Below are 20,453 nucleotides of genomic sequence, written 5' to 3'. Positions count from 1 at the left end.
AATCGAGGGGTTCTGAGGGGTTTATATATAGAATAACAGACACCCGGGAGTGAGTTACAGACTGGAATCTAATCGAGGGGTTCGGGGTGGGTTATATATAGAATAACCGATACCCGGGAGTGAGTTACAGACTGGAATCTAATCGAGGGGTTCGGGGGGGTTTATGTATAGAATAACAGATACCCGGGAGTGAGTTACAGACTGGAATCTAATCGAGGGGTTCAAGGTGGTTTATGTATAGAATAACAGATACCCGGGAGTGAGTTACAGACTGGAATCTAATGGAGGTGTTCGGGGTGGTTTATATATAGAATAACAGATACCCGGGAGTGAGTTACAGACTGGAATCTAATCGAGGGGTTCAGGATGGTTTATATATAGAATAACAGATACCCGGGAGTGAGTTACAGACTGGAATCTAATCGAGGGGTTCGGGGTGGTTTATATATAGAATAACAGATACCCGGGAGTGAGTTACAGGCTGGAATCTAATCGAGGGGTTCGGGGTGGTTTATATATAGAATAACAGATACCCGGGAGTGAGTTACAGGCTGGAATCTAATCGAGGGGTTCGGGGGGTTTATACATAGAATAACAGATACCCGGGAGTGAGTTACAGACTGGAATCTAATCGAGGGGTTCGGGGTGGTTTATATATAGAATAACAGATACCCGGGAGTGAGTTACAGACTGGAATCTAATCGAGGGGTTCGGGAATCTAATTTAATCAACAGAGTTGGGAATTTCTGTAGAGAATAACTGTACCAAGCCCCATTATTCTGGCATTCCTCTGGCCTGTTCTCTACCCTGACTGTTTTCTAGTTTGGGGTGGGTGGGGAGCTGTGGGGTTGTGGGGGGGTTGGTTGGGGCAGGGTGTGTGTCAGTTTGCATGTCTCAGACCCTCCCCCTTTCCTGTTGCAGAGTGAGAGTGGGGAGGTGGAGCTGCTGAAAGGTTCAGTTGTTAAAGTGACCACGGACGGGAGTTTCAGGGAGCAGTGCGGCGAGCGGCTAGTCTGGCTGGATTACAGGAACCTGACGCAAGTGGTGAGAGTGGGCGGGAAGATCTTCATTGATGATGGCCTGATCTCACTCCTGATCAAAGAGATCGGTAGGTCTGTGCTGGACTCCCAGCTGCATCCACGGTGAAGGTGACTGGGGCCATGTCGGACGGGGGATGCCTGACCTCGCTGTCCCGAGGCTGTGGGAGGTTGTCCGGCTCAGGGGCGTTGGGCGAGGGGAGGGGTGGGGGTGGGGGTGAGCAGCGGTGCAGGGTGGGCTGCTGATCCACCATGATGTTCCTCTCTCCCTCACACTATCACCACCATCCCCCGTATCCCCTGCTCTGCCAATATCGAAATCTGCAGCCCGTTTTCTCCGTAGGTCAGTCTCCCCTGACCCCTCCCGTGTGAAGGCTGAGAGTGACCACTCCGACCTCCATGATTTAACCTTCCCTTCCCCCCCCCACCACCCCCACATCGTGTGTTTACCCAGCTTCCCCCCACCTTAGATCCATCTCTGCTCTCTGGTTCCACCACTCCCTGTGGGAGCGACGTTCCACACACTCTGGGTGATTTTGCCCTGAATTCTCGACTGGATTTATTTAGTGACCCCCACCTCCTCCCCCGGCTCTGGTCTCCCCCCAACAAGTGGAAACATCATCTCTACGCCTACCCTATCGAAACCCTTTCAGGGGTTTAACGCGCACTATCAGGTCGCCTCCCCCTCAGTCTCTTTTCTGAGCCCCCAGCCCCGCTGGTTCTTTCCCGATAGCTGTAACTCTCAGCTCTTATGCCAAACTGATGGACCTTCACCTCCCTTGCCAAGCGCTCCGTCCAGTATCCTCCTGGTAACAGGGGGATCGGGAACCGTCCGCAGTCACTGTGAGTGCAGCCTAACCGAGGGCTGATTCCCTCTCCGTGCAGAGCCCCAGCGCTTAATGTGTTGCGTTTTCTTCCCCTCCCGGTCTCGTTAAAAACCGCCGGCGTGGGTTTTCCGGCCCCTCTCGCTGCCGGGATCATCCGGTCCGGCAGAAAGCCTCCGGCTTTCTCCCGCCTTCTCCCCGTAACCTTTGATCCCCCTTACCAATCAAGAATCTATCTATCCCGGTCTTAAATACACTCAATGACCTGGCCTCCACAGCCTTCTGTGGCAATGAATTCCATAGATTCACCACTCTCTGGCTAAAGAAGTTTCTCCCCACTCCCCACTACCCTCGTGACAGAGCGCTATCCTCGTGACAGAGCGCTATCCTCGTGACAGAGCACTGTCCTCGTGACAGAGCGCTATCCTCGTGACAGAGCGCTATCCTCGTGACAGAGCGCTACCCCCGTGACAGAGCGCTATCCTCGTGACAGAGCGCTATCCTCGTGACAGAGCGCTATCCTCGTGACAGAGCGCTACCCCCGTGACAGAGCGCTATCCTCGTGACAGAGCGCTACCCTCGTGACAGAGCGCTACCCTCGTGACAGAGCACTGTCCTCGTGACAGAGCGCTATCCTCGTGACAGAGCGCTATCCTCGTGACAGAGCGCTACCCTCGTGACAGAGCGCTACCCCGTGACAGAGCGCTACCCTCGTGACAGAGCACTGTCCTCGTGACAGAGCGCTACCCCCGTGACAGAGCGCTACCCTCGTGACAGAGCGCTATCCTCGTGACAGAGCGCTACCCTCGTGACAGAGCGCTACCCCCGTGACAGAGCACTGTCCTCGTGACAGAGCGCTACCCCCGTGACAGAGCGCTACCCCCTTGACAGAGCGCTACCCCCGTGACAGAGCGCTATCCTCGTGACAGAGCGCTATCCTCGTGACAGAGCGCTACCCTCGTGACAGAGCACTGTCCTCGTGACAGAGCACTATCCTCGTGACAGAGCGCTACCCTCGTGACAGAGCGCTACCCTCGTGACAGAGCGCTACCCCCGTGACAGAGCACTGTCCTCGTGACAGAGCGCTACCCCCGTGACAGAGCGCTACCCCCTTGACAGAGCGCTACCCCCGTGACAGAGCGCTATCCTCGTGACAGAGCGCTATCCTCGTGACAGAGCGCTGTCCTCGTGACAGAGCGCTGTCCTCGTGACAGAGCGCTATCCTCGTGACAGAGCGCTACCCTCGTGACAGAGCGCTACCCTCGTGACAGAGCGCTACCCTCGTGACAGAGCACTGTCCTCGTGACAGAGCGCTACCCTCGTGACAGAGCGCTACCCTCGTGACAGAGCACTGTCCTCGTGACAGAGCGCTATCCTCGTGACAGAGCGCTACCCTCGTGACAGAGCGCTACCCTCGTGACAGAGCGCTATCCTCGTGACAGAGCACTACCCTCGTGACAGAGCACTATCCTCGTGACAGAGCGCTATCCTCGTGACAGAGCGCTATCGTCGTGACAGAGCGCTATCCTCGTGACACCGTGACAGAGCGCTATCCTCGTGACAGAGCGCTATCCTCGTGACAGAGCGCTCTCCTCGGGACAGAGCGCTCTCCTCGTGACACCGTGACAGAGCGCTATCCTCGTGACAGAGCGCTCTCCTCGTGACACTGTGACAGAGCGCTGTCCTCGCGACAGAGCGCGATCCTCGTGACAGAGCGCTATCCTCGTGACAGAGCACTATCCTCATGACAGAGCGCTATCCTCGTGACAGAGCACTATCCTCATGACAGAGCGCTATCCTCGTGACAGAGCGCTATCCTCGTGACAGAGCACTATCCTCGTGACAGAGCACTATCCTCAGAGCCAGACGCCTGATTGGTTCAATACTGTGAGGCGGGGATTGAGTTTCCAGTTGGACACAGTGACCTTGCCCCTGAGCCCAGCTGACCCGCTGTGTGTTTGTTGTGTGTCTAGGGCCGGATTACTGCCTGACCGAGGTGGAGAACGGGGGGACGCTGTGCAGCAGGAAGGGGGTGAACCTGCCCGAGGCAGCCCTGGACCTTCCGGCCGTGTCCGAACAGGACGTGAAGGACCTGCTCTTCGGACTGGAGCACGGGGTCGACATGATCTTCGCCTCCTTCATCCGCAAAGCAGAGGATGTCCGGACGATCCGGCAGATCCTCGGGGAGAAGGGAAAACATCTGAAAATAATCAGCAAGATCGAGAATCACGAGGGAGTGAGGAGGTAAAGCAGAGGGGTCAGGGGTCAGCCTGGGGGGTCAGGGGTCAGTGTGGGGGTGTCGGTGTGGGAGGGGTCAGTGTGGGAGGGGTCAGTGTGGGAGGGGTCAGTGTGGGGAGGGGTCAGTGTGGGGTGGGGTCAGTGTGAGGGTGTCAGTGTGGGATAGGTCAGTGTGGGAGGGGTCAGTGTGGAGGGATCAGAGTGGGAGGGGTCAGTGTGGAGGGGTCAGAGTGGGAGGGGTCAGTGTGGGGAGGGTTCAGTGTGGGGAGGGGTCAGTGTGGGGAGGGGTCAGTGTGGGAGGGGTCAGTGTGGGAGGGGTCAGTGTGCGAGGGGTCAGTGTGCGAGGGGTCAGTGTGGGAGGGGTCAGTGTGGGGAGGGGTCAGTGTGGGGAGGGGTCAGTGTGGGGAGGGGTCAGTGTGGGGAGGGGTCAGTGTGGGGAGGGGTCAGTGTGGGAGGGGTCAGTGTGGGAGGGGTCAGTGTGGGGAGGGGTCAGTGTGGGAGGGGTCAGTGTGGGGAGGGGTCAGTGTGGGGAGGGGTCAGTGTGGGGAGGGGTCAGTGTGGGAGGGGTCAGTGTGGGAGGGGTCAGTGTGGGGAGGAGTCAGTGTGGGGGGGGTCAGTGTGGGGATGTCGGTGTGGGGAGGGGTCAGTGTGGGAGGGGTCAGTGTGGGTGGGGTCAATGTGGGGAGGGTCAGTGTGGGAGGGGTCAATGTGGGAGGTGTCAGTGTGGGGAGGAGTCAGTGTGGGGGGGGTCAGTATGGGGATGTCGGTGTGGGAGGGGTCAGTATGGGGAGGGGTCAGTGTGGGGAGGGGTGAGTATGGGCGTGGGTCAGTGTGGGTGTCAGTGTCGGGGTCAGTGTGGGAGGGGTCAGCGTGGAGCAGTCAGAGTGGGTGATGGTCAGGGAAGAGAAGTACAGTCGTGGGGTTAGTGTGGGACGGTCAGTCAGGGAGTGGGGTGGTCTAAGGTGCAGGAGGACAGTCAGGGGCAGGGAGTGGGACATCGGCGGGGAGTGGGACGGTCAAGTAGGAAGGCCTGGTCGGGGAGTAGGAGGATGTTCGAGGGGTGCAGGAGAATGCTAGTATTTGAAGGGTCAGGGTGTGAGGGGTCAGGGTGTGAGGGGTCAGAGGGTGAGGGGTCAGGTTGTGGGAGGTCAGTGTGTGTGGGGGGTCAGGGTGTGAAGGCTCAGGGGGTGAGGGGTCAGGGGGTGAGGGGTCAGGGTGTGAAGGGTCAGGGTGTGAGGGGTCAGGGTGTGGGAGGTCAGTGTGTGGGGGGTCAGGGTGTGAAGGGTCAGGGTGTGAGGGTCATGACGCTCCTGAATATCCGGTCCAACCCTCTGCTTCAGGTTTGATGAGATTTTGGAAGTCAGTGATGGGATAATGGTCGCTCGAGGAGATCTGGGCATCGAGATACCGGCTGAGAAAGTCTTTCTAGCTCAGAAGATGATGATTGGCCGCTGCAATCACACTGGAAAACCGGTTATATGTGCTACTCAGGTTTGTTATCCATACAAAACAGGCAAAATATCCATTCCACCCACCCAATACCCACTCCACCCACCCAATACCCACTCCACCCACCCAATACCCACTCCACCCACCCAATACCCACTCCATCCACCCAATACCCACTCCACCCACAGAATATCCACTCCACCCACCCAATACCCACTCCACCCACCCAATACCCACTCCACCCACCCAATACCCACTCCACCCACCCAATACCCACTCCATCCACAGAATATCCATTCCACCCACAGAATATCCACTCCACCCACAGAATACCCACTCCACCCACCCAATACCCACTCCATCCACAGAATATCCATTCCACCCACCCAATACCCACTCCACCCACAGAATATCCATTCCACCCACAGAATATCCACTCCACCCACCCAATACCCACTCCACCCACCCAATACCCACTCCATCCACAGAATATCCATTCCACCCACAGAATATCCACTCCACCCACAGAATATCCACTCCACCCACAGAATATCCACTCCACCCACCCAATACCCACTCCACCCACAGAATATCCACTCCACCCACAGAATATCCACTCCACCCACAGAATATCCACTCCACCCACAGAATATCCACTCCACCCACAGAATATCCACTCCACCCACAGAATATCCACTCCACCCACAGAATATCCACTCCACCCACAGAATATCCACTCCACCCACCCAATACCCACTCCACCCACCCAATACCCACTCCACCCACCCAATACCCACTCCACCCACAGAATATCCACTCCACACACAGAATATCCACTCCACCCACAGAATATCCACTCCACACACAGAATATCCACTCCACCTATAGAATATCCATTACACCCACAGAATATCCACTCAATCCACCCAATATCCACTCCACCCACCCAATACCCACTCCACCCACAGAATATCCACTCCACCCACAGAATATCCACTCCACCCACCCAATATCCACTCCACCCACAGAATACCCACTCCACCCACAGAATACCCACTCCAACCACAGAATATCCACTGCATCCACAGAATATGCACTCCGCCCACAGAATATCCACTCCACCCACCCAATACCCACTCCACACACAGAATATCCACTCCATCCACCCAATATCCACTCCATCCACCCAATACCCACTCCACCCACAGAATATCCACTCCAACCACAGAATATCCACTGCATCCACAGAATATGCACTCCGCCCACAGAATATCCACTCCACCCACCCAATACCCACTCCACACACAGAATATCCACTCCATCCACCCAATATCCACTCCATCCACCCAATACCCACTCCACCCACAGAATACCCACTCCACCCACAGAATATCCACTCCACCCACAGAATATCCACTCCACCCACAGAATATCCACTCCACCCACCCAATATCCACTCCACCCACCCAATACCCACTCCACCCACCCAATACCCACTCCACCCACAGAATATCCACTCCACCCACAGAATATCCACTCCACCCACGGAATATCCACTCCACCCACTCAATATCTACTCCTCCCACACAATATCCACTCCACCCACCCAATATGCACTCCACCCACCCAATATCCACTCCACCCACCCAATATCCACTCCACCCACCCAATACCCACTCCATCCACCCAATACCCACTGCACCCACCCAATACCCACTCCACCCACCCAATACCCACTCCACCCACAGAATATCCACTCCACCCACAGAATATCCACTCCATCCACCCAATACCCAATCCACCCACAGAATATCCACTCCACCCACAGAATATCCACTCCATCCACCCAATATCCACTCCACCCACCCAATATCCACTCCACACACCCAATACCCACACCACCCACAGAATACCCACTCCACCCACAGAATACCCACTCCATCCACAGAATATCAACTCCATCCACAGTATACCCATTCCACCCACAGAATATCCACTCCACCCACAGAATATCCACTCCATCCACAGGCTGAACAGACACTGGGGTACGGTTTCCACACACACTGACTCTCACTGGGGTACGGGTCCCACACAAACTGACTCTCACTGGGGTACGGGTCCCACACACACTGACTCTCACTGGGGTACAGGTTCCACACAGACTGACACTCACTGGGGTACGGGTCTCACACACACTGACTCTCACTGGGGTATAGGTTCCACACACAATGACTCTCACTGGGGTACGGGACCCACACACACTTACTCTCACTGGGGTACGGGTCCTACACATACTGACTTTCACTGGGGTACGGGTTCCACACACACTGACTCTCACTGGGGTACAGGTTCCACACACACTGACCCTCACTGGGGTATGGGTCCCACACGCACTGACTCTCTCTGGGGTACACGTCACACACACACTGACTCTCACTGGAGTACGGGTCCCACACACACTGACTCTCACTGGGGTACGGGTCCCACACACACTGACTCTCACTGGGGTACGTTCCCACATGCACTGACTCTCTCTGGGGTACGGGTCACACATGCACTGACTCTCACTGGAGTACGGGTTCCACACACACGGACTCTCTCTGGGGTACGGGTTACACACACACTGACTCTCACTGGGGTACGGGTGCAACACACACTGACTCTCACTGGGGTACGGGTTCCACACGCACTGAATCTCTCTGGGGTATGGGTCACACACACACTGACTCTCACTGGGGTACGCGTCCCACAAACACTGACTCTCTCTGGGGTACGGGTCCCACACACACTGACTCACAGTGGGATAGGGGTCCCACACACACTGAATCTCACTGGGGTACGGGTTCCACACACACTGACTCTCACTGGGGTACGGGTCCCACACACACTGACTGTCACTGGGATACGGGTTCCACACACACTGACTCTCACTGGGGTAAGGTCTCACACACAGACTCTCACTGGGGTACAGGTTCCAGACACACTGACTCTCACTGGGGTACGGGTTCCACACAAACTGACTCTCTCTGGGGTACAGGTTCCACACACACTGACTCTCACTGGGGTACGGGTCCCACACGCACTGACTCTCTCTGGGGTACGCGTCACACACACACTGACTCTCACTGGACTACGGGTCCCACACACACTGACTCACAGTGGGATAGGGGTCCCACACACACTGACTCTAGCTGGGGTATGGGTTCCACACACACTGACTCTCACTGAGGTACGGGTTCCACACACACTGACTCTCACTGGGGTACGGGTGCCACACACACTGACTCTCACTGGTGTACGGGTTCCACACACACTGACTCTCTCTGGGGTACGGGTTCCACACGCACTGACTCTCTCTGGGGTACGGGTCACACACACACTGACTCTCACTGGGGTATGGGTCCCACACACACTGACTCTCACTGGGGTACGTGTCCCACACACACTGACTCTCACTGGGGTACGGGTCCCACACACACTGACTCTCACTGGGGTATGGGTCCCACACACACTGACTCTTACTAGGGTACGGGTCCCACACACACTGACTCTCTCTGGGGTACGGGTCCACACACACTGACTCTCTCTGGACTACGGGTCCCACACACACTGACTCTCACTGGGGTACGGGTCCCACACACACTGACTCTCACTGGGGTACGGGTTCCCCACACACTGACACACACTGGGGTATGGGTTCCACACACACTGACTCTCACTGGGTATGTGTCCCACACACACTGACTCTCACTGGGGTATGGGTTCCACACACACTGACTCTCACTGGGGTACAGGTCCCACACACACTGACTCTCACCGGGGTACGGGTCCCACACACACTGACTCTCACTGGGGTATGGGTCCCACACACACTGACTCTCACTGGGGTACGGGTCCCACACACACTGACTCTCACTGGGGTACTGGTCCCACACACACTGACTCTCACTGGGGTATGGGTCCCACACACACTGACTCTCACTGGGGTACGGGACGCACACACACTGGCTCTCACTGGGGTACGGGTCCCACACACACTGACTCTCACTGGGGTACAGGTTCCACACACACTGACTCTCACCGGGGTACCGGTCCCACACACATTGACTTTCTCTGGGGCACGGGTTCCACACACACTGACTCCCACTGGGGTATGGGTCCCACACACACTGACACTCACTGGGGTATGGGTCCCACACACACTGACTCTCACTGGGGTACGGGACGCACACACACTGGCTCTCACTGGGGTACGGGTCCCACACACACTGACTCTCACTGGGGTACAGGTTCCACACACACTGACTCTCACCGGGGGACCGGTCCCACACACACTGACTTTCTCTGGGGCACGGGTTCCACACACACTGACTCCCACTGGGGTATGGGTCCCACACACACTGACACTCACTGGGGTATGGGTCCCACACACACTGACTCTCACTGGGGTACGGGACGCACACACACTGGCTCTCACTGGGGTACGGGTCCCACACACACTGACTCTCACTGGGGTACAGGTTCCACACACACTGACTCTCACCGGGGTACCGGTCCCACACACACTGACTTTCTCTGGGGCACGGGTTCCACACACACTGACTCCCACTGGGGTATGGGTCCCACACACACTGACACTCACTGGGGTACGTGTCCCACACACACTGACTCTCACTGGGGTACAGGTCTCACACACAGACTCTCACTGGGGTACAGGTTCCAGACACACTGACTCTCACTGGGGTACGGGTTCCACACAAACTGACTCTCTCTGGGGTACGGGTTTCACACACACTGACTCTCACTGGGGTACGGGTCCCACACGCACTGACTCTCTCTGGGGTACGCGTCACACACACACTGACTCTCACTGGACTACGGGTCCCACACACACTGACTCACAGTGGGATAGGGGTTCCACACACACTGAATCTCACTGGGGTACGGGTCCCACACACACTGACTCTCACTGGGGTACGGGTTCCACACGCACTGACTCTCTCTGGGGTACGGGTGACACACACACTGACTCTCACTGGGGTACGCGTCCCACAAACACTGACTCTCTCTGGGGTACGGGTCCCACACACACTGACTCACAGTGGGATAGGGGCCTCACACACACTGATTCTCACTGGGGTACGGGTTCCAGACACACTGACTCTCACTGGGGTACGGGTCCCACACACACTGACTGTCACTGGGATACGGGTTCCACACACACTGACTCTCACTGGGGTACAGGTCTCACACACAGACTCTCACTGGGGTACGGGTCCCACACACACTGACTCTATCTGGGGTACGGGTTCCACACACACTGACTCTCACTGAGGTACGGGTTCCACACACACTGACTCTCACTGGGGTACGGGTTCCACACACACTGACTCTCACTGGTGTACGGGTTCCACACACACTGACTCTCTCTGGGGTACGGGTCACACACACACTGACTCTCACTGGGGTACGGGTCCCACACACACTGACTCTCACTGGGGTACGTGTCCCACACACACTGACTCTCACTGGGGTACGGGACGCACACACACTGGCTCTCACTGGGGTACGGGTCCCACACACACTGACTCTCACTGGGGTACAGGTTCCACACACACTGACTCTCACCGGGGTACCGGTCCCACACACACTGACTTTCTCTGGGGCACGGGTTCCACACACACTGACTCCCACTGGGGTATGGGTCCCACACACACTGACACTCACTGGGGTATGGGTCCCACACACACTGACTCTCACTGGGGTACAGGTTCCACACACACTGACTCTCACCGGGGTACCGGTCCCACACACACTGACTTTCTCTGGGGCACGGGTTCCACACACACTGACTCCCACTGGGGTATGGGTCCCACACACACTGACACTCACTGGGGTACGTGTCCCACACACACTGACTCTCACTGGGGTACAGGTCTCACACACAGACTCTCACTGGGGTACAGGTTCCAGACACACTGACTCTCACTGGGGTACGGGTTCCACACAAACTGACTCTCTCTGGGGTACGGGTTTCACACACACTGACTCTCACTGGGGTACGGGTCCCACACGCACTGACTCTCTCTGGGGTACGCGTCACACACACACTGACTCTCACTGGACTACGGGTCCCACACACACTGACTCACAGTGGATTGGGGTCCCACACACACTGAATCTCACTGGGGTACGGGTTCCACACACACTGACTCTCACTGGGGTACGGGTCCCACACACACTGACTGTCACTGGGGTACGGGTCCCACACACACTGACTCACTCTGGGGTACGGGTCACACACACATTGACTCTCACTGGGGTACGGGTCCCACACACACTGACTCTCACTGGGGTACGGGTTCCACACGCACTGACTCTCTCTGGGGTACGGGTGACACACACACTGACTCTCACTGGGGTACGCGTCCCACAAACACTGACTCTCTCTGGAGTACGGGTCCCACACACACTGACTCACAGTGGGATAGGGGTCTCACACACACTGATTCTCACTGGGGTACGGGTTCCACACACACTGACTCTCACTGGGGTACGGGTCCCACACACACTGACTGTCACTGGGATACGGGTTCCACACACACTGACTCTCACTGGGGTACAGGTCTCACACACAGACTCTCACTGGGGTACGGGTCCCACACACACTGACTCTATCTGGGGTACGGGTTCCACACACACTGACTCTCACTGAGGTACGGGTTCCACACACACTGACTCTCACTGGGGTACGGGTTCCACACACACTGACTCCCACTGGTGTACGGGTTCCACACACACTGACTCTCTCTGGGGTACGGGTCACACACACACTGACTCTCACTGGGGTATGGGTCCCACACACACTGACTCTCACTGGGGTACGTGTCCCACACACACTGACTCTCACTGGGGTACGTGTCCCACACACACTGACTCTCACTGGGGTACGGGTCCCACACACACTGACTCTCACTGGGGTATGGGTCCCACACACACTGACTCTCACTGGGGTACGGGTCCCACACACACTGACTCTCACTGGGGTACGGGTCCCACACACACTGACTCTCACTGGGGTACTGGTCCCACACACACTGACTCTCGCTGGGGTATGGGTCCCACACACACTGACTCTCACTGGGGTACGGGTCCCACACACACTGACTCTCACTGGGGTACGGGTCCCACACACACTGACTCTCACTGGGGTACTGGTCCCACACACACTGACTCTCACTGGGGTATGGGTCCCACACACACTGACTCTCACTGGGGTACGGGACGCACACACACTGGCTCTCACTGGGGTACGGGTCCCACACACACTGACTCTCACTGGGGTACAGGTTCCACACACACTGACTCTCACCGGGGTACCGGTCCCACACACACTGACTTTCTCTGGGGCACGGGTTCCACACACACTGACTCCCACTGGGGTATGGGTCCCACACACACTGACACTCACTGGGGTATGGGTCCCACACACACTGACTCTCACTGGGGTACGGGACGCACACACACTGGCTCTCACTGGGGTACAGGTTCCACACACACTGACTCTCACCGGGGTACCGGTCCCACACACACTGACTTTCTCTGGGGCACGGGTTCCAGACACACTGACTCCCACTGGGGTATGGGTCCCACACACACTGACACTCACTGGGGTACGGGTCCCACACACACTGACTCTCACTGGGGTATGGGTCACATACACATTGACTCTCACTGGGGTACGGGTACCACACACACTGACTCTCACTGGGATACGGGTCCCACACACACTGACTCTCACTGGGGTACGGGTCCCACACACACTGACTCTCACTGGGGCAGGTGTATGGACCCTGTGGGCAGAGTGGGTGGGCCTGTGAAGGCCCAGGAGGCGGGTGGATGAGGTGGCGGTTTGTTGGGTGTCGGGATTTCTGTAATATGTAATTGTTAATATTTGCTTAGTTCCTGCAGATGACGCTGATGCTGTACTTGCCTCCTGTAGATGCTGGAGAGTATGGTGAATAAACCACGACCCACTCGAGCTGAGAGCAGCGATGTTGCCAATGCTGTATTGGATGGAGCAGACTGTATAATGCTGTCTGGGGAGACGGCGAAAGGCTCCTACCCGCTGGAGTCTGTGAAGATGCAGCACGCGGTACGAAATTCACTCATGTGGGCAGGTTGTTCCCAGGACAGAGTTTTCCCAGGCTTTGGGCAGCCTGGTACTGGACCAGGGAATGACCAGGACTGAGGAGCTTGTATCTGCTGAAAGGCAGCACTCAGCCTGGCTGGAGTGTTTGATATTATCTTAACCCCGGACCTCACTCCGGCCCCTCCCCCCGGACCTCACTCCGGCCCCTTCCCCCAGACCTCACTCCGGCCCCTCCGCCCGGACCTCACTCCGGCCCCTCCGCCCGGACCTCACTCCGGCCCCTCAGCCCGGACCTCACTCCGGCCCCTTTCCCCGGACCTCACTCCGGCCCCTCAGCCCGGACCTCACTCCGGCCCCTCCGCCCGGACCTCACTCCGGCCCCTCAGCCCGGACCTCACTCCGGCCCCTTTCCCCGGACCTCACTCCGGCCCCCTCCGCCCGGACCTCACTCCGGCCCCTCCCCCCGGACCTCACTCCGGCCCCCTCCCCCCGGACCTCACTCCGGACCCCTCCCCCCGGACCTCACTCCGGCCCCCTCCCCCCGGACATCACTCCGGCCCCTCCGCCCGGACCTCACTCCGGCCCCCTCCCCCTGGACCTCACTCCGGCCCCTCCGCCCGGACCTCACTCCGGCCCCTCCGCCCAGACCTCACTCCGGCCCCTTTCCCCGGACCTCACTCCGGCCCCCTCCGCCCGGACCTCACTCCGGCCCCTTCCCCCGGACCTCACTCCGGCCCCTCCCCCTGGACCTCACTCCGGCCCCTCCGCCCGGACCTCACTCCGGCCCCTCCCCCAGGACCTCACTCCGGCCCCTCCACCCGGACCTCACTCCGGCCACCTCCGCCCGGACCTCACTCCGGCCCCTCCCCCGGACCTCACTCCGGCCCTTCCGCCCGGACCTCACTCCGGCCCTTCCGCCCGGACCTCACTCTGACCCCTCCCTCCGACCTCACTCGGGTCCCTTCCCCCGGACCTCACTCGGGCCCCCTCCCCCGGACCTCACTCGGGCCCCACCCCCCGGAACTCACTCCGGCCCCTCCGCCTGGACCTCACTCCGGCCCCAACCCCAGGACCTCACTCCGGCCCCTCCCCCAGCAGCTCACTCCGGCCCCTCCCCCCCGGAACTCACTCCGGCCCCCTCCGCCCGGACCTCACTCCGGCCCCTCCCCCCGGACCTCACTCCGGCCCCTGCGCCCGGACCTCACTCCGGCCCCTCCCCCCGGACCTCACTCCGGCCCCTGCGCCCGGACCTCACTCCGGCCCCTGCGCCCGGACCTCACTCCGGCCCCTCCCCCGGACCTCACTCCGGCCCTTCCGCCCGGACCTCACTCCGGCCCTTCCGCCCGGACCTCACTCTGACCCCTCCCTCCGACCTCACTCGGGTCCCTTCCCCCGGACCTCACTCGGGCCCCACCCCCCGGAACTCACTCCGGCCCCTCCGCCTGGACCTCACTCCGGCCCCAACCCCAGGACCTCACTCCGGCCCCTCCCCCAGCAGCTCACTCCGGCCCCTCCCCCCCGGAACTCACTCCGGCCCCCTCCGCCCGGACCTCACTCCGGCCCCTCCCCCCGGACCTCACTCCGGCCCCTGCGCCCGGACCTCACTCCGGCCCCTCCCCCCGGACCTCACTCCGGCCCCTGCGCCCGGACCTCACTCCGGCCCCTGCGCCCGGACCTCACTCCGGCTCCTCCCCCCGGACCTCACTCCGGCCCCTCCGCCCGGACCTCACTCCGGCCCCTCCCCCGGACCTCACTCCGGCCCCTTTCCCCGGACCTCACTCCGGCCCCTCAGCCCGGACCTCACTCCAGCCCCTTCCCCCGGACCTCACTCCGGCCCCCTTCCCCCGGACCTCACTCCGGCCCCCTCCCCTAGGACCTCACTCCGGCCCCCTCCCCCAGGACCTCACTCCGGCCCCTCCGCCCGGACCTCACTCCGGCCGCTCCGCTCGGACCTCACTCCGGCCCCTCCCCCCGGACCTCACTCCGGCCCCTCCGCCCGGGCGTCACTCCAAGCGAAGCATCATTGTGGGGATCACTCCCCCAGTGAGGGGTCAGTGTGGGGATCACTCCCCCAGTGAGGGGTTCAGTGTGGGGATCACTCCCCCAGTGAGCGGTCAGTAAGAGTGACCCTGTTCAGGAGTGCAGCCTCTTATTCTCTCTGTTTCTCTCTCTAGATTGCTCGGGAGGCAGAGGCTGCGATATTCCACCAGCAATTGTTCCAGGAGGTGCGGAGATCCATGCCTCTGACCCGTGACCCCACAGAGGTCACCGCTATTGGGGCAGTGGAGGCTTCCTTCAAATGCTGCTCTGGGGCTATAATAGTCATGACCAACTCCGGGAGGTAATCACCCATTTAACCCTCAGGATCGTCTTGGTCAATGTCACAGTTTGTAGAGACACCATCAGTACTGAGGGAGCGCCGCACTGTCGGAGGGTCAGTACTGAGGGAGCGCCGCACTGTCGGAGGGTCAGTACTGAGGGAGCGCCGCACTGTCAGAGAGTCAATACTGAGGGAGCGCCGCACTGTCAGATAGTCAATACTGAGGGAGCGCCGCATTGTCGGAGGGTCAGTACTGAGGGAGCGCCGCACTGTCGGAGGGTCAGTACTGAGGGAGTGCCGCATTGTCGGAGGGTCAGTACTGAGGGAGCGCCGCACTCTTGGAGGGTCAGTACTGAGGGAGCGCCGCACTGTCGGAGGGTCAGTACTGAGGGAGCGCCGCACTGTCGGAGGGTCAGTACTGAGGGAGCGCCGCACTGTCGGAGGGTCAGTACTGAGGGAGCGCCGCACTGTCGGAGGGTCAGTGCTGAGGTAGAGCCGCACTGTCGGAGGGTCAGTACTGAGGGAGCGCCGCGCTGTTGGAGGGTCAGTACTGAGGTAGAGCCGCACTGTCGGAGGGTCAGTACTGAGGTAGAGCCTCACTGTCAGAGGTGCTATCTTGTGGATGAGATTTAAACTGGGACCCCCATCGCCCTCTCACGTCAGTGTAAATGTTCCCAGAGAGGAAATTGGAGGCAGAGACAGGGCAACGTCTGTGCAGTTTGTCGCGGCCCAGTCCTGTCCCTGAACAAACACCGTTCAGAAAGGCAGATCATCTGGCCACCGTCACTTGGCTGTTTCTGGGATCTTGCTGTGTGCGTTTTGGCCAACATATTTCCTCCATCACATGAGTGAGAGCACCGGGAAATTTACTACGCTGCCTGGGAATTGCTTGGAGATATCGTGAGTTTCGAAACGGTCCGAGAGAAATGCAGGGAGTTCGGACAATTCTGACGTGGGAATGATCTGCTTACCCTTTCAGCAGTGATTGGGAATGACCTTCCACACGACTGAATTCATGTAACTTTGTTTTATTTCCCTTCGTTCCCACCAGAACAGCGCAGCTTGTATCCAAGTACCGGCCTCGAGCGCCGATCGTCGCAGTCACACGCAATGAGCAGGTCGCCCGGCAGGCTCACCTCCACCGTGGGATCTTCCCCGTCCTTTACCGGGAGAAGATCCATGAGATATGGTTGGAGGATGTTGATCAACGAGTCAGCTTTGGAATGGAGATAGGTAAACAAGAGAGGTGCACAAGCAGCGTCACACACCACCCGTTCAGAGCGAGCATTACTCTGTATCTAACCCCGTGCTGTACCTGTCCTGGGAGTGTTTGATGGAGACAGTGTAGAGGGAGCTTTATTCTGTATCTAACCCTGTGCTGTACCTGTCCTGGGAGTGTTTGATGGAGACAGTGTAGAGGGAGCTTTACTCTGTATCTAACCCCGTGCTGTACCTGTCCTGGGAGTGTTTGATGTGGACAGTGTAGAGGGGGCTTTACTCTGTATCTAACCCCATGCTGTACCTGCCCTGGGAGTGTTTGATGGGGACAGTGTAGAGGGAGCTTTACTCTGTATCTAACCCCGTGCTGTACCTGTCCTGGGAGTGTTTGATGGAGACAGTGTAGAGGGAGCTTTACTCTGTATCTAACCCCGTGCTGTACCTGTCCTGGGAGTGTTTGATGGTGACAGTGTAGAGGGAGCTTTACTCAGTATCTAACCCCGTGCTGTTCCTGTCCTGGGAGTGTTTGATGGAGACAGTGTAGGGGGAGCTTTACTCTGTATCTAACCCCGTGCTGTACCTGTCCTGGGAGTGTTTGATGGGGACAGTGTAGAGGGAGCTTTACTCTGTATCTAACCCCGTGCTGTTCCTGTCCTGGGAGTGTTTGATGGAGACAGTGTAGAGGGAGCTTTACTCTGTATCTAACCCCGTGCTGTACCTGTCCTGGGAGTGTTTGATGGAGACAGTGTAGAGTAAGCTTTACTCTGTATCTAACCCCGTGCTGTACCTGTCCTGGGAGTGTTTGATGGGGACAGTGCTTGACCCGGTTATTTGGTAACTTGTTCTGTCTTCTCTTTCAGCCAAAGCCCGAGAGTTTGTTCAGACCGGTGATGTGGTCATCGTGCTGACTGGTTGGCGTTCGGGCACGGGTGCCACCAACATCATGCGGGTGATGACAGTCCAATGAGGGCAGCAGATGACCTTCAACCTCTGAACTCTTGTCAGACTCTCAGCTGTGGAAATAAAAAACCTTAACATCGGACAGTGATGTTTATTCTCCTTGAGATCCCTGTTTCATTCTCCCCAGTGAGAGGAATCACCTTCAGGAGAGGAGGGGGACCTGTACCCCAGTGAGTGTCAGCACCTTCAGGAGAGGAGGGGGACCCTGTACCCCAGTGAGAGTCAGCACCTTCAGGAGAGGAGGGGGACCTGTACCCCAGTGAGAGTCAGCACCTTCAGGAGAGGAGGGGACCTGTACCCCAGTGAGAGTCAGCACCTTCAGGAGAGGAGGGGACCTGTACCCCAGTGAGAGTCAGCACCTTTAGGAGAGGAGGGGGACCCTGTACCCCAGTGAGAGTCAGCACCTTCAGGAGAGGAGGGGGACCCTGTACCCCAGTGAGAGTCAGCACCTTCAGGAGAGGAGGGGGACCTGTACCCCAGTGAGAGTCAGCACCTTCAGGAGAGGAGGGGGACCTGTACCCCAGTGAGAGTCAGCACCTTCAGGAGAGGAGGGGACCCTGTACCCCAGTGAGAGTCCGCACCTTCAGGAGAGGAGGGGACCCCTACCCCAGTGAGAGTCAGCACCTTCAGGAGAGGAGGGGGACCCTGTACCCCAGTGAGAGTCAGCACCTTCAGGAGGTTGTATTCCTGGTCGATTTGTCCCTCCTGATCTCTGGTCTCTCCAGCAGGTAGGATGTTGTTATATGAAAGAGTGTGGGAGGCGCCTGTCTGACTCTCTGAGGATTTGGGTCCTGATTCTTGACGTGTCAGTGTCGGAGGGAACTGGAATCCCAGCGCCCCGAGAACATGTGACTGTATCCCTGGCAACGGCTACAAATTGCCGAGTTGTATTTGATCGCAGGCCTCAATGTGCCTGTGGAGAGGCTGAATCCACATGAACCATATGGAGGTTGTGGAGGTTCTTGGGATTTCATTCAGCTATTTAAGGTTGGGCCACTGGGTCGCAGTACTGTAGGTGGACACAAGGTGGCAGAATGTCCCCACACCAATGCACTGTCTTTGACACTGGGGGCTTCAGACACAGATTCCTCTCCGTTCATTACACTGAGGGAAGCCATTCAACCCATCCATAATACTAACCCAGAAAACTCTGCCCCATATCACTGAACCATTAGACTCCATCCCTCCTCCACCCAGAGTCTACCCCTCCTGTTCAATACCTCCCCATATCAGATCATCGTGGCTCCCTCTCCAGATCAAGCACATATAAACCCGACACTGCAAGTGCCGCACTGTCGGAGGGTCAGTACTGAGGGAGCGCCACACTGTCGGAGGGTCAGTACTGAGGGAGCGCCGCACTGTCGGAGGGTCAGTACTGAGGGAGCGCCGCACTGTCGGAGGGTCAGTACTGAGGGAGCGCCGCACTGTCGGAGGGTCAGTGCTGAGGGAGCGCCGCACTGTCGGAGGGTCAGTACTGAGGGAGCGCCGCACTGTCGGAGGGTCAGTACTGAGGGAACGCCGCACTGTCGGAGGGTCAGTACTGAGGGAGCGCCGCACTGTCGGAGGGTCAGTACTGAGGGAGCGCCGCACTGTCGGAGGGTCAGTACTGAGGGAGCGCCGCACTGTCGGAGGGTCAGTACTGAGGGAGCGCCGCACTGTCGGAGGGTCAGTACTGAGGGAGCGCCGCACTGTTGGAGGGTCAGTACTGAGGGAGCGCCGCAGTGTCGGAGGGTCAGTACTGAGGGAGCGCCGCACTGTCGGAGGGTCAGTACTGAGGGAGCGCCGCACTGTCGGAGGGTCAGTGCTGAGGGAGCGCCGCACTGTCGGAGGGTCAGTAGTGAGGGAGCGCCGCACTGTCGGAGGGTCAGTGCTGAGGGAGCGCCGCACTGTCGGAGGGTCAGTACTGAGGGAGCGCCGCACTGTCGGAGGGTCAGTACTGAGGGAGCGCCGCACTGTCGGAGGGTCAGTGCTGAGGGAGCGCCGCACTGTTGGAGGGTCAGTACTGAGGGAGCGCCGCACTGTCGGAGGGTCAGTACTGAGAGGGCGCCGCACTGTCGGAGGGTCAGTACTGAGGGAGTGCCGCACTGTCGGAGGGTTAGTACTGAGGGAGCGCCGCACTGTCGGAGGGTCCGTACTGAGGGAGCGCCGCACTGTCGGAGGGTCAGTACTGAGGGAGCACCGCACTGTCAGTGAATCTTAGCTTCTGTTGAGACACTTGTGTGGGGAAATAGAACACGACTGGGATACCCTACACC

General features: G+C 58.7%; 1 protein-coding gene across 3 annotated transcripts in view; it reads left to right on the top strand.

Annotated features, from left to right (window-relative positions):
* The window catches only part of LOC144674360 (pyruvate kinase PKM-like), a 35,031-nt gene extending 16,755 nt beyond the window's left edge, over positions 1-18,276 (top strand). For all 3 annotated transcript variants that reach the window (XM_078535742.1, XM_078535743.1, XM_078535744.1), the window contains exons 5-11: positions 922-1,108; positions 3,835-4,105; positions 5,440-5,590; positions 13,551-13,703; positions 15,875-16,041; positions 17,072-17,253; positions 18,099-18,276. In XM_078535742.1, the coding sequence (XP_078391868.1) occupies positions 922-1,108; positions 3,835-4,105; positions 5,440-5,590; positions 13,551-13,703; positions 15,875-16,041; positions 17,072-17,253; positions 18,099-18,205 (1,218 nt within the window). In that variant the 3' untranslated portion in view covers positions 18,206-18,276. The remainder of the gene's footprint in view (positions 1-921; positions 1,109-3,834; positions 4,106-5,439; positions 5,591-13,550; positions 13,704-15,874; positions 16,042-17,071; positions 17,254-18,098) is intronic.
* The last annotated feature ends 2,177 nt before the right edge of the window (positions 18,277-20,453 follow it).

Source organism: Cetorhinus maximus, unplaced genomic scaffold (genome assembly GCF_964194155.1).
Source record: "Cetorhinus maximus unplaced genomic scaffold, sCetMax3.hap1.1 HAP1_SCAFFOLD_635, whole genome shotgun sequence".
Lineage (NCBI taxonomy): Eukaryota > Metazoa > Chordata > Chondrichthyes > Lamniformes > Cetorhinidae > Cetorhinus > Cetorhinus maximus.
The sequence above is the reverse complement of the archived record's forward strand: the minus strand, read 5'-3'. Positions and strand labels throughout refer to the sequence as shown.